At 32.7% G+C, this 13160-nt stretch overlaps 1 protein-coding gene across 1 annotated transcript in view; it reads left to right on the forward strand.

Annotated features, from left to right (window-relative positions):
- LOC132748847 (protein CFAP20DC-like) overlaps positions 1–12460 on the forward strand; it is a 56429-nt gene extending 43969 nt beyond the window's left edge. The window contains exons 12-20 of the mRNA XM_060738501.1: positions 1492–1632; positions 2215–2424; positions 3922–4075; positions 4560–4665; positions 5408–6004; positions 7445–7780; positions 8499–8569; positions 9664–9779; positions 10838–12460. Coding sequence (XP_060594484.1) covers positions 1492–1632; positions 2215–2424; positions 3922–4075; positions 4560–4665; positions 5408–6004; positions 7445–7780; positions 8499–8569; positions 9664–9779; positions 10838–10947 — 1841 coding nt within the window. The 3' untranslated portion in view covers positions 10948–12460. The remainder of the gene's footprint in view (positions 1–1491; positions 1633–2214; positions 2425–3921; positions 4076–4559; positions 4666–5407; positions 6005–7444; positions 7781–8498; positions 8570–9663; positions 9780–10837) is intronic.
- The last annotated feature ends 700 nt before the right edge of the window (positions 12461–13160 follow it).

Consider the following 13160-nt stretch of genomic DNA (forward strand, 5'->3'; position numbering starts at 1 on the left):
AGAGAAGTAGTTCCCGAACATAAAATATAACCCATTATAATACAATGTTGTTATATCAGACCTATTTTTCATTTATAATTGTTGAACAGACCTTTTTCACAGAGGTAAAATAGATGTAACTCAGGAAATAGTGGGTAGACTAAACGCTGGTATCTATTACCCGATGCCGTTACCCCAAGAGTGCTTGTATGCATGATATTTTACGCATTAAAGCCTTAAAATTATTTAATTTAGTAATGTAGGTCAAAATTCTGATAATTTAACAAGTTTTCATCGCATTGCCTACTTATCTGTACACAGGTGGTATAAGTGAAAAACCCTTTAACACGCCTCAAATGTAAGTATTTTTGCGCATGCGCGCAAGGACGGAATCCCCCAAAGTAAACAAGGTCACATTTTGAAAACCCACAGGTGAAAGTGATTTAGAATGAAACTTTATAAGTACTGCGGAACTGACACTTAGATTTTGTCTCGTTTATACATCTGATTGATTTGATATTAATTTTTGAACAATGCAAGTAAAAAAAGTGTTTAAACGAAAAAATACGGGTACTGCTTCTGTATGGGAACTGCTCGCATGCCAGTAATGCTAAAACAATACAAATTAAGCCATTTTAAGCCGCTATTTTGGGGTGATTTAATGTCAGATTTTAAATTTTTTTACACCATTGGAAAGCTTGTGATCTTAGCTTTGTCTCAGTTTATACACTTTGTTTGACACTTAAGGTATTTAAATTTACGGTTAAACCTACCACTTGCAATATACTGATGAGAATAGCCTGTCGTCTGCTAGTCCAGAAACTGTCAATTGGTGTATTGGATAAAATTCAAAATCAACTTTGATTAAAATGTTATAACAAAAACTCTGTGATTATACTAGATGCATTGTAAATTTTTCAGTTGTGTTTATAATTTTTATCATAGGTTTATTTTAAGTGAAGTTTTTGCAACTTAAGTCTACTTACTCTGAGCTGCCCAGTAATGTTATGGGAAATCTTGAATGTGGCCTATGTAGGGCTTAAACCCACAAACACCAGGTTGCAAGGCAGATACTTTAAAATCATAAGCTCTCCTTTTAAATCCACTGCTTATGTTACTATTAAATCATTCAATTTTGTTTGGTCTTGAATTCACACATTTCCAGTTTCAAAAATAAAGATAAATAGATCTATATATACCAAATACACTCTCTTTAATCATTCTCAATTCATGAAGCTAAAGAAAAAAGAAGTCAATTATTATTGTACTGTACATAATCACTTATTGCACATGTAAATGTGCTATTCAGCGAGGTCTGCTTTGATTAAATTATCTGCTATGTCAAACTGTTCAATTTTAGAATGTACTGTAACAAAGTCATTCATCATATGAAAGTATTTTATGTGTAGCACTTTTCTTAGAGGAATCATTTTCTACAATTTTTACATCAATATTTACTTTTGTTGTGAAACTACCATGTATTTTAGAATGGCTGAAATGATATTTTTCTAGAAAATGCACATGGAGAGGTATCAGTAGTGCAGCCTCATCCACCACGTGAACCCTCACACGAGCGAGTTAGAAGACGGCCTGCTCGATTTAAAAGTAACAGTGCCGGGAAAGACAGAATATCAAATACAAGTTCACAAAAAGGTTAGTTCTTCCTCCATATAATGTTATACATAATTGTTCAGAAGTTTCAAGCATGCCAGTTAGTTGCAATTTAAAAATGTAATTTACACTTCTATCAGGCTATAAAATTTAAGCTTATGAGCGTTATTAAGGAAAGAGAAAAGTGATGTTGCTGTATAATTTGATGGGCGTATTGTTATCAATGTATTAATTTAATGTCTTAATCAAGCATTACAGGTATGCTTCTCTTAGAATTTGTATAGCACAATTAATTTTGTATAGACTGTTGATAGCATATAAAGTTTTCAGATAGCATTATATTGTATGCTTACATACAATTGTGAATGTTTCTGTCATTAGTCAATGCTTTACAGAACAGAAATTGTTTCCTTGATACATATTTGCTGTAAAATTTTACTGATAAATTTATCCTGCTGTGAATTTAGAACTGTTCATTATTAGATTCAATATCAAAATCAGATGCTTACATATAGTGACTGACCACACTGCACAGAAACGTTTGCTGGTTTGTCTCTTGTCATCTGTAAGTAATGATGGTCTCTTATGTCCTGAGAAATAGAGAAAAAATTTGTTTTGTTACAGATGAAGGAATAGGAACTAGTGCTTCGTCTGTGTTGTCCAATCAGCACAGCCCTTACAATGAGCATCGATGTATGAGGGTTGTCTCTGATGGCGACCTTTTAGATGTCAGTGGAAGTAGTACTGATTCCGGACCTCGTCAGAAATCTGCTGAACATATTAAACGACCCCCTGTTGATGTTCATCGTAAAAATAAACCTCCTCAGAGAAAAGGTGAGATTAAGTCAATTTTTAACAAGAATAAACTGCCCTTTTTATATATAATTTGAAATATGGGTTGTTTGATGGTTGACAGGCCACATCCCATTATATTTTAGTCTTCTACATGCATGAAGAAATTTTAGTATTATTGTATTAGTATAACTATATAAAAGTGTTCACCATCATAAAACTTAGTGTCTTGCACATGCACCAGGTGTCATATATCAGGGGAAAATACCTGTCCAGAGCAAAATTTCTACATGCATTGAAGTATTTTGATATAACTTTGCATAAATGTTAATGGTGTGAGGCACAGTGTTGCATGCAAAATTCAGGTCATTTTTGTCAATGTCATAGTCACCCATGGAATGAAAGATTAAAATATTGTAAGGAACATATAGTCATCATAAATCAAATAATAAGATGGATGTACTTTGTGACAATGAAACCTTTGTTTAAAAATACTGTATGTGTAGAAATATTCGCGGGCTTCAAATTTTCGCGATCTTCGCGGTGACATTCGATCCGCGAATTCATGTTCTAGAGTAGCCCGCGAATTTCGTATAATAGGTCATATTTTCGCTGGCTTCTGTAGAACAATGTATATCAGTATGTGACTATGCTTTCACACTTTTTATTTAAAATCTTAACTGTGTTATCGTTTTGTTTTCAAGTTATGAATCATTTAAAATCGTTTATGTTTGTGTTTTTTTTTTAATTGTTTGTTCAGAAAAACCAAAACAGCTTTAATCAAGATTTCAAGACGTTTATGAGCAAACTTATGAAAAATTATGCACGTTAACGGGCATTTCTTTTGTTTTCTATAATCTGTCCGCTAGACAATGTCTTTTTTCTGTACAATAGAGTATTGTTTGACACATGGTATTAAAAATAACTGTGAACTCCCACGATGATTACAGTAATTTTCCTTTTTTTAACCTGAGTGGTCTATGCGAATTTATGATTTTCGGCAGTCACCTCTGCGAATTCAAAATAGCGCGAATATTTGTATAAACCCCCAAAGTGGACCTTTCCGCGAAAATTTGCTTCCGCGAATTTAAATACACATACAGTAGTTTTATTATCATCATTTTCAGATTTCCAACTTTGAATTACATTTGATGTAGAAATTAGATTGTTGGCAATCAAGTACTCTGGACAGTCTTGTTTTTATCAAACCATACCTTGCTTGCTGTCATATAGATTACTCACTTTGAATTTTGAACAGTCCATCATTGTTTAAATGGATTTGAATATTAAATACTTGAAACTAAGCTGCAACTATTATAAAGCCTGGTTAAAACATACAGACAAAAGCTGTGTAGATTTGATTCCTATATACAGGAACTCTAAAAGCGTAAATTCTGTGAAATACTGGTACAACAGATAAACACTTTGTCTTATATATCAGTAATTGAATACATGCAATGGTTTTTGTTTTGATTCTGATGATACAAGTACATAAATATATAGAATAAATGATAATGAGTAAGTTGTATATATTTGTAGAGTATCGTGCTGCTAATTATCAGCAGGAGGGTGTGGAGATGGATGAGCTGTCAGATTTGATAGAATTGTTACCTAAAGATATACAATATGCAATGAATCATACTGCGAGCTCGGACGAGGAGATTGAGGATGATGTGGAGGGTGACAGTGAAGAGTAAGTTGTTTTACTTGTAATTGTGTTTAAGCAGGGTAGCCTTTTATTCTTAGACAGTCAATTTTGAATTTGAGGTTGTTGTTTTTTTTTTTTATCACATAGGGCAAAAAATTTTTTCAAATTTTTGGGGGCAAAAAAAAAAATATGTTTTTGGGCATCAAATAAAAAAACCCGGAATCATGGGGAAATGTAGAAATAAATTTGGTTTTCTGTAGGTTTATTTGTTTTATTTTATTTGGTTTTTAAGTTTGTTCCATAACCCTAGAAAGAAAATTTGTGTGTTTAATTTTAGATTTTTGGGCCCATTAAAGGAAAAAAAAGATTTTTTTGGGCAATACAAATTTTTTTTAAAATTTGGGTTTTTTTTAAATTTAAAAAGCGCATATACTTTTTTTTAAAAAATTTAAATTTAATAAACATCAAAAAAGCCCATTATATCTAGATTGTTTATATTTTTATAACATGTGTGTGTTTGTCTTTTAAGGGAAGATAGAGATGATACGTATCTGTTTGTTTCACAACCTAAACCTGCTCCCAGACAGAAAAATGCCTCACCTTCTTATCATCTCCTAGACAATGTGGATAAAAACGTATGTAATAGTTAATTGGGTGAATTTGTATAAATGATAGTCACTGTGTTGAATTTTGAACAGTCCTGTCAAAATATGGATAAGGATTATCAAAATACAATTGTAAAGGCACTTCACTTTCAGCAGCTTATGAAATAGTTTGAGTCATTGTAGAAAATGCATCACATGGTTTTTCTGAAAATATTTAGTAAACACAATCATGTTTTTATTGAGTGTCAAATATTGTGTGCAATTTGAATTTTGCTATAAATTGATCATGAAATAACCATTTCATTGAGAAAATGTAAGAGAAATGTAAATTTAGTAAAAACTAATGTGAATAAAATTGCAAAACATGTTTTTGTGGTCTTTTAAAAAGAAAATAACTTGGTACAAGACATTTTGTTATTTGAGATCTAACATTTACCATGCTAAATATGTTAAATGAACTTGGCCATCTGTTTTAATGTGCTGACTGAATAGAGAACAGTACAGAAGCTGATCAGAAAGTACAAATGTGCCAGCTGATCTTGGTCTGCAGTTGTCACTTTGATGGAAGCAGTTGTTATTAGCAGGCCTCAGCTTAGCTAATCAGTAATGAAAAAAAATGTCTTTAAGTTAAACTTCATTTTAACCCATTGTTGTTGTTTTTTGTTGACATTCAGAAAGAAGAAAAAAATTGTTTGTTATATTAAATGAATAAATTTTCTATTTTTGTTGCATTTAAACAGAATATGATGATGCATTTTGATTTTTATTATAGGTTAAAAAGACAGCTCCAAAAGGTAGAAAGAAGGAGGGGTCAAAGGCTCGAGGCCCAAGACCTGAGGAGGATTTTATAAATGATGACTCATCAGATAGTGACGATAAACTTAGAGGCTTGAATAGACAAGGGTCAAGGCCTAATAGTGGTAGTAGGCCTGGTAGTGGAACCAGGCCTAATAGTGGTACCAGACCTGGCAGTGGAACCAGGCCTAGTTCAGGTAGTAGACCAGATAGTGGTAATAGGCCTTTAAGGCCGACAAGTGCTAATCGATCCCATTCTCGGACAAATTCAGGATCAAGGGCAGTTAATCACATACCTCCATCTAGTTATGCAGAAAACCATTATGAATATAGCAATAAGAAAACAAATGGTGCTACAAACACAAACAATGGGAATTTAGACAGTGTGAGATTAGAAAACGGAATTCCGATTCCTAGGTTAAGTGGGTTACCAAACGGAACTGATGATGGTGGGGGAAGCCCCACAAGTTCTAAGGGCATTACAGACAGGAGTTTTGTGTCTAGAATGAGCAAGACAAAATTAAAGGAAATCCCAATGACAGATGCCAGAATTTCTCATACTAATGCTGAAAATGTAAGTTGTATTTCTATTGTTATAAAATGTTTTACCCTTAGCCTGCAGAATTTGTGCAATGGATTGTCCCTGCTTTGACTTCGAAGTAGTCCATTTGAAAAAAAAAGATTTCAGGATCAAATTTACAAAAACTGACCTACCTGGCTACCAACAGTTTAGATATGGGTCAGACATAAGTGCAGGCTGGTCCAGCTCTAGACTGATAACAAAGACTAATAAGTTTTGATTCTGGGAGGGTAAAGGTTAAACAAGTTACCTATAGTTATATCCTTGATAAAATGTATGCAGTATTATTATTTTTAATTTTATCAACAGATATATAAATGTGAAAATAAAAAAGCAGTTGTATAGTAAATGCTGTTGGTGCTTCATATATGTTAACATTGTTGATCTATTATACTTGACATGCCTTTTAACCCTTTTCCTCATATATACGCGAAACAACGCACTTTCGACCCCCCCCCCCCCCTTTTTTTAGGCCTCAAATAGTGAAAAAATGTCCTATTTGGGCCCCAAACACATGTTTTCGTTTGAGAAATGTTGCTAAAAAAATGGAGCACTTTTTCGGCGCCGCCCCCCATCCAAAAGATACATCAGGGGGTTGCCAGAAGGGGGATGTGCCCCCTTCTGTTAGGGGGGTTTGAAGAGGGGCGGAGTCCCCCTCATCGCCAAGAAAATTTTGGACTTGTGAGAGGCTAAAAATGACCCCAGGTCGATCATAATGTAACGTGTAACCAACGCTGAAAAGCCTTTGACTCTATCTCAATCCCTTGAGAAGTTGCAGCACTTTGAAATAAATTTTGATGGAAAAAATCGAGGCAAAATAGTGATTTTTTGGCAGTTTTGAGATGTCCCCTCGTTGCCATCGTAACAGGAAATTTAAGACTGAGCATGTCGTTACAAAGGCAATGGTCCAGTCAACATTTGTGCCAAGTTTGATTAGTATTGAAGCATTTTTCATAGTTTCATAGCAGTTTGAACTTGTAACAGGAGGCTTTTCAATGAAAACGGCCATTTTTCACAATATGCTCATGGGGGAAAGGGTTAAACAATGTTTTGTTCTAGAAGTTCTGTTATGAATGGCAAAAACGAATGGGAAAAAGAAATAGATTTATTGATTGAATCAACTTAACCTCAATTATAACAAGAAGAACACATGTTTTAAATGATGTCTGCTATCAGGACTAAACCAGAAAAATTTCTGTTAATTAGGAGGAAAAGAATTATGTTCCTTGTTTTAATTTGTCAGATTTCGTTTCTTTTGTGTTTGATTACTTCTTCACCAGTGTCTTTCTGGCCAAAACACAAGCTTTTGATTAAAATACCATGACAAGACATAAAATTAGAAAAAAAGCTTAGTAAGAAAGACCAGCTTTTTTTCCCTTTTTGTGGCTATGTTTGTTCATATACTTGTTTTCAACAAATTTTCTGTATTTTCAGAAAGCGTATGATTTTTCTAAATATGCATATCAGGATCTTACTGCATCAGATGAGGAAGAAATGTTGGCAGCAATCCAAGGTGCCAGGAGTGCCGAGTTTGAACCTGAGAACTTTATAGATACAAATAAAAGCAATCAAAATGCAATTAAATCTTTAAAAAGAACTGAATCAATTGGTGGTGCAGAGAATTTTTCAGAAATTGTAGCACCAAAAGTGGTATTAAAAGTGAGAAAATCAGGACCACAAGTTGGACGTACAAGTCGGGAGACTAACAACGATTCACCGACGTTTTTCAGCGAGGAGGATGACACCAGTCTCAGTACATGGAAACCACCGGTACGGTTTTGTTAATTATACATCAGTCATCTTAAAATGTATCAGCCACTTTACATATAACTTTTTTTTATAGAATTGCAATTAAGGGCAAGTATCAAGTTTCATCAGTCTACAATATATGTATGGATTTATTCTTTGAATTAGACAATTAGGTGTTGTCCATTCTAGGACTTACTTTTCCCATCCTGTTCTTCTGATAGGGTACATGTATTAAGGGGAAAACAAGATGGACAACAAATAAACAACAAAATTTGTAATAGATATAGGAAAGTAGATATTTATTGTGTTTGAGAAATAGAAGATATTTAAGATTTTTTTAATAAATACAGCAATTATTTTCATTAAGTGGTATGAAAATTAAATATTTCATGAGTAGCGGTAGCCAAGAGTGAAATATAATTTTCATACCACAAGATGAAAATAAATCCTGTATTTATAGAAAAAACCTTGAATATTCTGTTTATTATATACATTTTTCTCCTTTTTGATATTACAATTTGAATGACTTTGCCTAAATTGTGTGTATTGGCTGAAGAAAATAGTTCAGCAAAACAACTGTTGAAAATATGTAAAATATATTTCACTGCAGTGAACAGTAAATTTTTACGGTGAATATTGCAAATAAAAATATACATTTTATCAGCAGGTATATAATAAACATGTTTATTATGCTGCATTAGTGATATTATTCACTTTATTGTGTAAACTAACATTACAGCCACAGAAACCACATGACTATAGGCCAGAAATGCAGATCAGGTTGAGTTCAGACACATTCACAGATCCAAGGTAAGTATGCTAGTTTAAAAACATTGCCATACATTTATATTATGTTAGGGCGCAGGAGATGGGGTATAGATTTGCCTTTGTCTGCCATGCTTTCACACTGTCAACTGACAAAACAACTAACAAAACAGTGGCATATAGGGACATCCACAATGCCAAATCCTAGAGACACATTTCTGGTTACATGAGTGGTGGTGGTAGTTTTCACTCTTTCACGACAGTAAGCCACATTGAATTCAGCAGAGCATAGTTTAACCATCGCATCGTTCCTGGGCAGGCTGTCACATAGTTTATCATTACTAGTTGCCTTCACTTCGGCAAGGAACTGAAACCTCTGTACATGCCAGGGCAGAGGTACAGTGCGAATGACCGTAGAAAGGATTTCATGATCAATCAAAACGAAAGTGACCTGCGCCTTCCGGGAATCAAACCCGGGTCGCCTAATTCATAGTCCTAATTCATATTAAGCTAACCGGACGGTTATTGTAGTTACATGATATTTTGAAAGGTTTTTATATTTATGTAACCAGATACCTGAAAACCTGTGTTTATTCTTGATGCATGTTGTTTTTATTTTTTTTAATGACTGTAGGTGTTCCTCCTTGTATTATTTTATGCACGAGTAGGCGTCTGGCTTGATAGATTTTCTCAAACTTCTGTTAAAATTTCAGTATTATCATGATTTTGCAATGTGGGCAGTATAGAGCCGGATCAGACATTTATTAAAATCAGTTTGTCAGAATCTAAATTGATGACTGTACTATTGTTAGAATTTTGACAGATGTTCCAAAATTCAGAAAGTGTCCATTGGATAAATATTGAGATATATTGTTTGACCTAACAAATCTTTTACATTTTTTCACTGTACACATAGATATTCAGTTAGAATGTTAAATAATAAAACCTAATTTCACATTTGCATGAGCTTATTTGTACTTGTGATACTTCAAATTTTTTCTTGAGTAGAACCAAGGGTCACATATCAAAATATGAGCAGTTTTGTATACATGTACTCTGTTTTCAAGAAATGTATTATTTTTACTGCTTGTATCATACCAGGGCATAATATTAAATTTAATTAAATTTACATATTGCAGGGAATGGAGTGGAGTCTGTAGTCCGCCAGTGTTACATGGTATGCCTGTATCTAATTCACTTGATGATATCTCCACATTAAGCAATAACTCACCAAGGAAACCAGTCCTGGGTGCAGGTAAACTTATTATAGTTATGCTTAAAGCTGAATTTAATAAATTACATAAAAACAGAAATAGCGACATTTCATTAATAAATAGGGTTTCATATCAACTCCAGATCTTATTTTGGTGTCCAGAAAACCAAAATGAGTTTTATAAGCATAAAAATATGCAACCTCACTGTGGCAAAATAAAATCGGATGTACAATTTCTGTTTGCATGAGAAACTCCGCCTTCAGATCATCAGTACATTAATATTAAATCAACAAACATGGCTTAAAGTAGCAGGCCTAATTTAACGGTATATTTCCGCATTGTTACGGATGTTTTCATACAAGATAAATTTTTTTTATGAGATGCTTACTATTTTCTGAACACCAGGCCTTATGCACCGTGAATCTAAAACGTTTAAAGTGTGTCTACCTTAAAGTCTTAATTTATGAACAATATTTGGTGAGATTTACAACAATACTGTTAAAAAGGTTAATGAAACTGTAGAATGCTTGGTTTTTAGGCAGACCGCAAAATATTTTTACAAATTCATTTAATGCAGTTTGAAATGACATGGTTTTAGTAATGGTTAAAATTTTGCAATGATATATATTGTTAAAGTGTACATTTCTGATAAATAGTACTGCCAATATAGGTAAGACCATGCTAAACAATTCACTTAAGTCTGACTTCTTACGGCTGTAGGTAACAAGGCTAATTTTAACCATGATCCAACTGGAATCAAAAGTGATAAACGTTTGCCACCAGTATAGAGCCAGGTCAGGTGGACTAATTTTAGATTTTTATCTTGATACCACCTAAAATTGATAATGGACAATTTCAAAAATGGATGCTGGACAAGTCCATTTTAGGAATTCATTCTAAATTCTCACATTTAGTTTATAATAGTAAATACATATATTTCTATGTGTTCTATCAAGAAAATAAATTTGGTTTTGCCTGAGCAAAAGAAAAAATAATGAATATTGGACTGATGTTTTCAAATAACAGTATTAGTTTTAGATTTGATATTTAAGAATAATCATTTCAGCATTGCATGTAAGGAAGTTGTTGTTAATTTCAGGAGAATCTCCAAAGACAACAGATGATGAGGAGGAGTTAGATCTACTGTATGACTCACAACTCAATTGTTATTATGATCCTAAAACTTGTACATACTATGAACTGAGCTAAAATCTCCTTTAACCACAAACTTACCTAAGATAAATGGACTTTACTAGGAATTTAAAAATCTTCATAAATTAATAGCTTAACTAAAATGTCCAAACTTAACGACATATTATCTGCTCATGCCAAAAGCAAAGCATAAATCTGAAACAAGCATTTATAACAGTATGGGACCAGGATAGTTATATCTGTCATCAGTAGAATTGCTATGTTTTTAGAATATTTCAGCAGACATACTACATATGTAATATATTTAGAGGTGATTCTAGTGGACAATTATTTACATATTGAATTTTCATCACAAATGACAGTGTTTAGTTAGATGTCATAAAAAATTGAGGCTATTTTTACAGAGGAATTAAAGGAATACATCCTTCAAAACAAAGTATAATATATCATGACTTTTTTCAAAGTGAATAATTTTAAAGTTTATATAAACCTTTGTGGACTATGAATTCATTTGTACTATTATTGGTAAAAATTTCATGATCAGTCACAGTAAATCTTAAATTTCTGTAGTTCTATGTGAATTTGGGTAATTTTTACCCCGACTTTTTGAAACATATTTGCCTTTACCCTGCTGGAATCAAAAGTGACTAGTCTTGGCAATTAGTATAGAGCTAGGCAGTCTGTACTTGTAGGCAGTCTGAGTCTGACCAGGCTCTATGTTGTTGACTGACTCACATTTAATTTTAAAGTTCGAGTCTCTGAAATTGATACTTTTTGAGTTCCAAAAATAGAAACTGAGCCAGTTAGCAGACCAAAGGTTAAAGTGGCATTGGTGTAACAGTTGGTTAATATTTGTCATCATATTTCCTAGCAATAGAAGTTAAGTCAAACACAAACTTTACACATTTTCAGGTCACTGACCGAAACTATGTATGATAAAGAAAACTTGTCACAGTGGTTAAGGCAACACTTGCAAGTTCCATATTCCGAACTCTGAAATGTTCCATTTAATTTTTAACATTTGTTATGAGTGTCATAGACTAAAAGCTGTAGTACTTAGAAAACAATTACACATCAGTTGCAAGAACTTGTCATAAAGATATAACCTGCTGAAAATGAATGACCACAGGAACAGATTTATTTTTTTATCTACCAGACCCTCTCAATGTCTGATGTATAAAAAATCATAATGTTCTTGATAGTGCCTGTTTTGGTTGTGTGTAATTGTAAAAACTCATTATGTGAAAATGTAAACATTTCTTAAATCTCAGTAATTTTAGCTTATTTGAAGGTACCGATACTGTTTATATGTGATAATTTAGATTTTGGAAGATTACATTGTAACCATTTATGGTAATGTTATAAAGTATCTGTCTGTGATATACATGTATTGTGAAACTGTTGTTAGGGAGTCTAGTTCTATTGTATATAATTGTTATAGCATGCAGTGTTTATTTTTTTTCACAAAATGATTCTTGTTTTAACATATTATGAATGATACTGTATTCTATGAACACTGATGATTGAAAATCATTTTCTATGAAAAATAAAAAAAAAACAATTACAAGTATTTTGATTGTTAGTTGTTGCAAGTTTTCTTGCTAGCGAGTCCATTTGACTTATCAGCTAACTATTTATCCCATGTTTTTATGTTGATGCTTTTATGTTACCTTCAGGAAGGCATATTAAAATTTCACAGTCTTTCTGCTGGACTCTATATATTATAAAGTTATCTACCAGACTTCAGAGGTCATGAACATCTATAAAATAAACAAAACAAAAACAAACCAAAAAAGAAATAAACAGTACCCTAGGAATTGGAGTGATTTTTGTTCACTTCCTGTTAGACATAACTGTCTATTTAAAATAGGTGGTTCTATTGTTTGTTTCTCAAGATGTGTAAATTGCAGTATTATACTGGTTAATGACTTCTTAGACAATAAAGGTTATTTGCTATCATTTGATGATTTTTTAACTAAGTTTGATATAAATACCAACAATTTTTTAGAGTATCAAAACATTGTAGAGTCCATTAGGAGATATTTAAAATCAACTGTCTTTAAGACACCTACATCAGAAAGAGGAAATGCCTATTCAGTCTTTAATGATCATGATAATCAATAGTCAAAAGAAGGGATGTAGACAAATCTATGATTATATATTCTTAGACCAAATATATCATCTACTGCTAAGAAAAAATGGGAATCTGAACTCGATTTATGATTGTTTTAACTGGAATTTCATTTATAGGCTCCCTTTCAATATCATAA

This window comes from Ruditapes philippinarum, unplaced genomic scaffold (assembly GCF_026571515.1).
Source record: "Ruditapes philippinarum isolate M1 unplaced genomic scaffold, ASM2657151v2 ctg3080_1_1_1_1, whole genome shotgun sequence".
NCBI classification, from domain to species: Eukaryota; Metazoa; Mollusca; class Bivalvia; order Venerida; family Veneridae; genus Ruditapes; species Ruditapes philippinarum.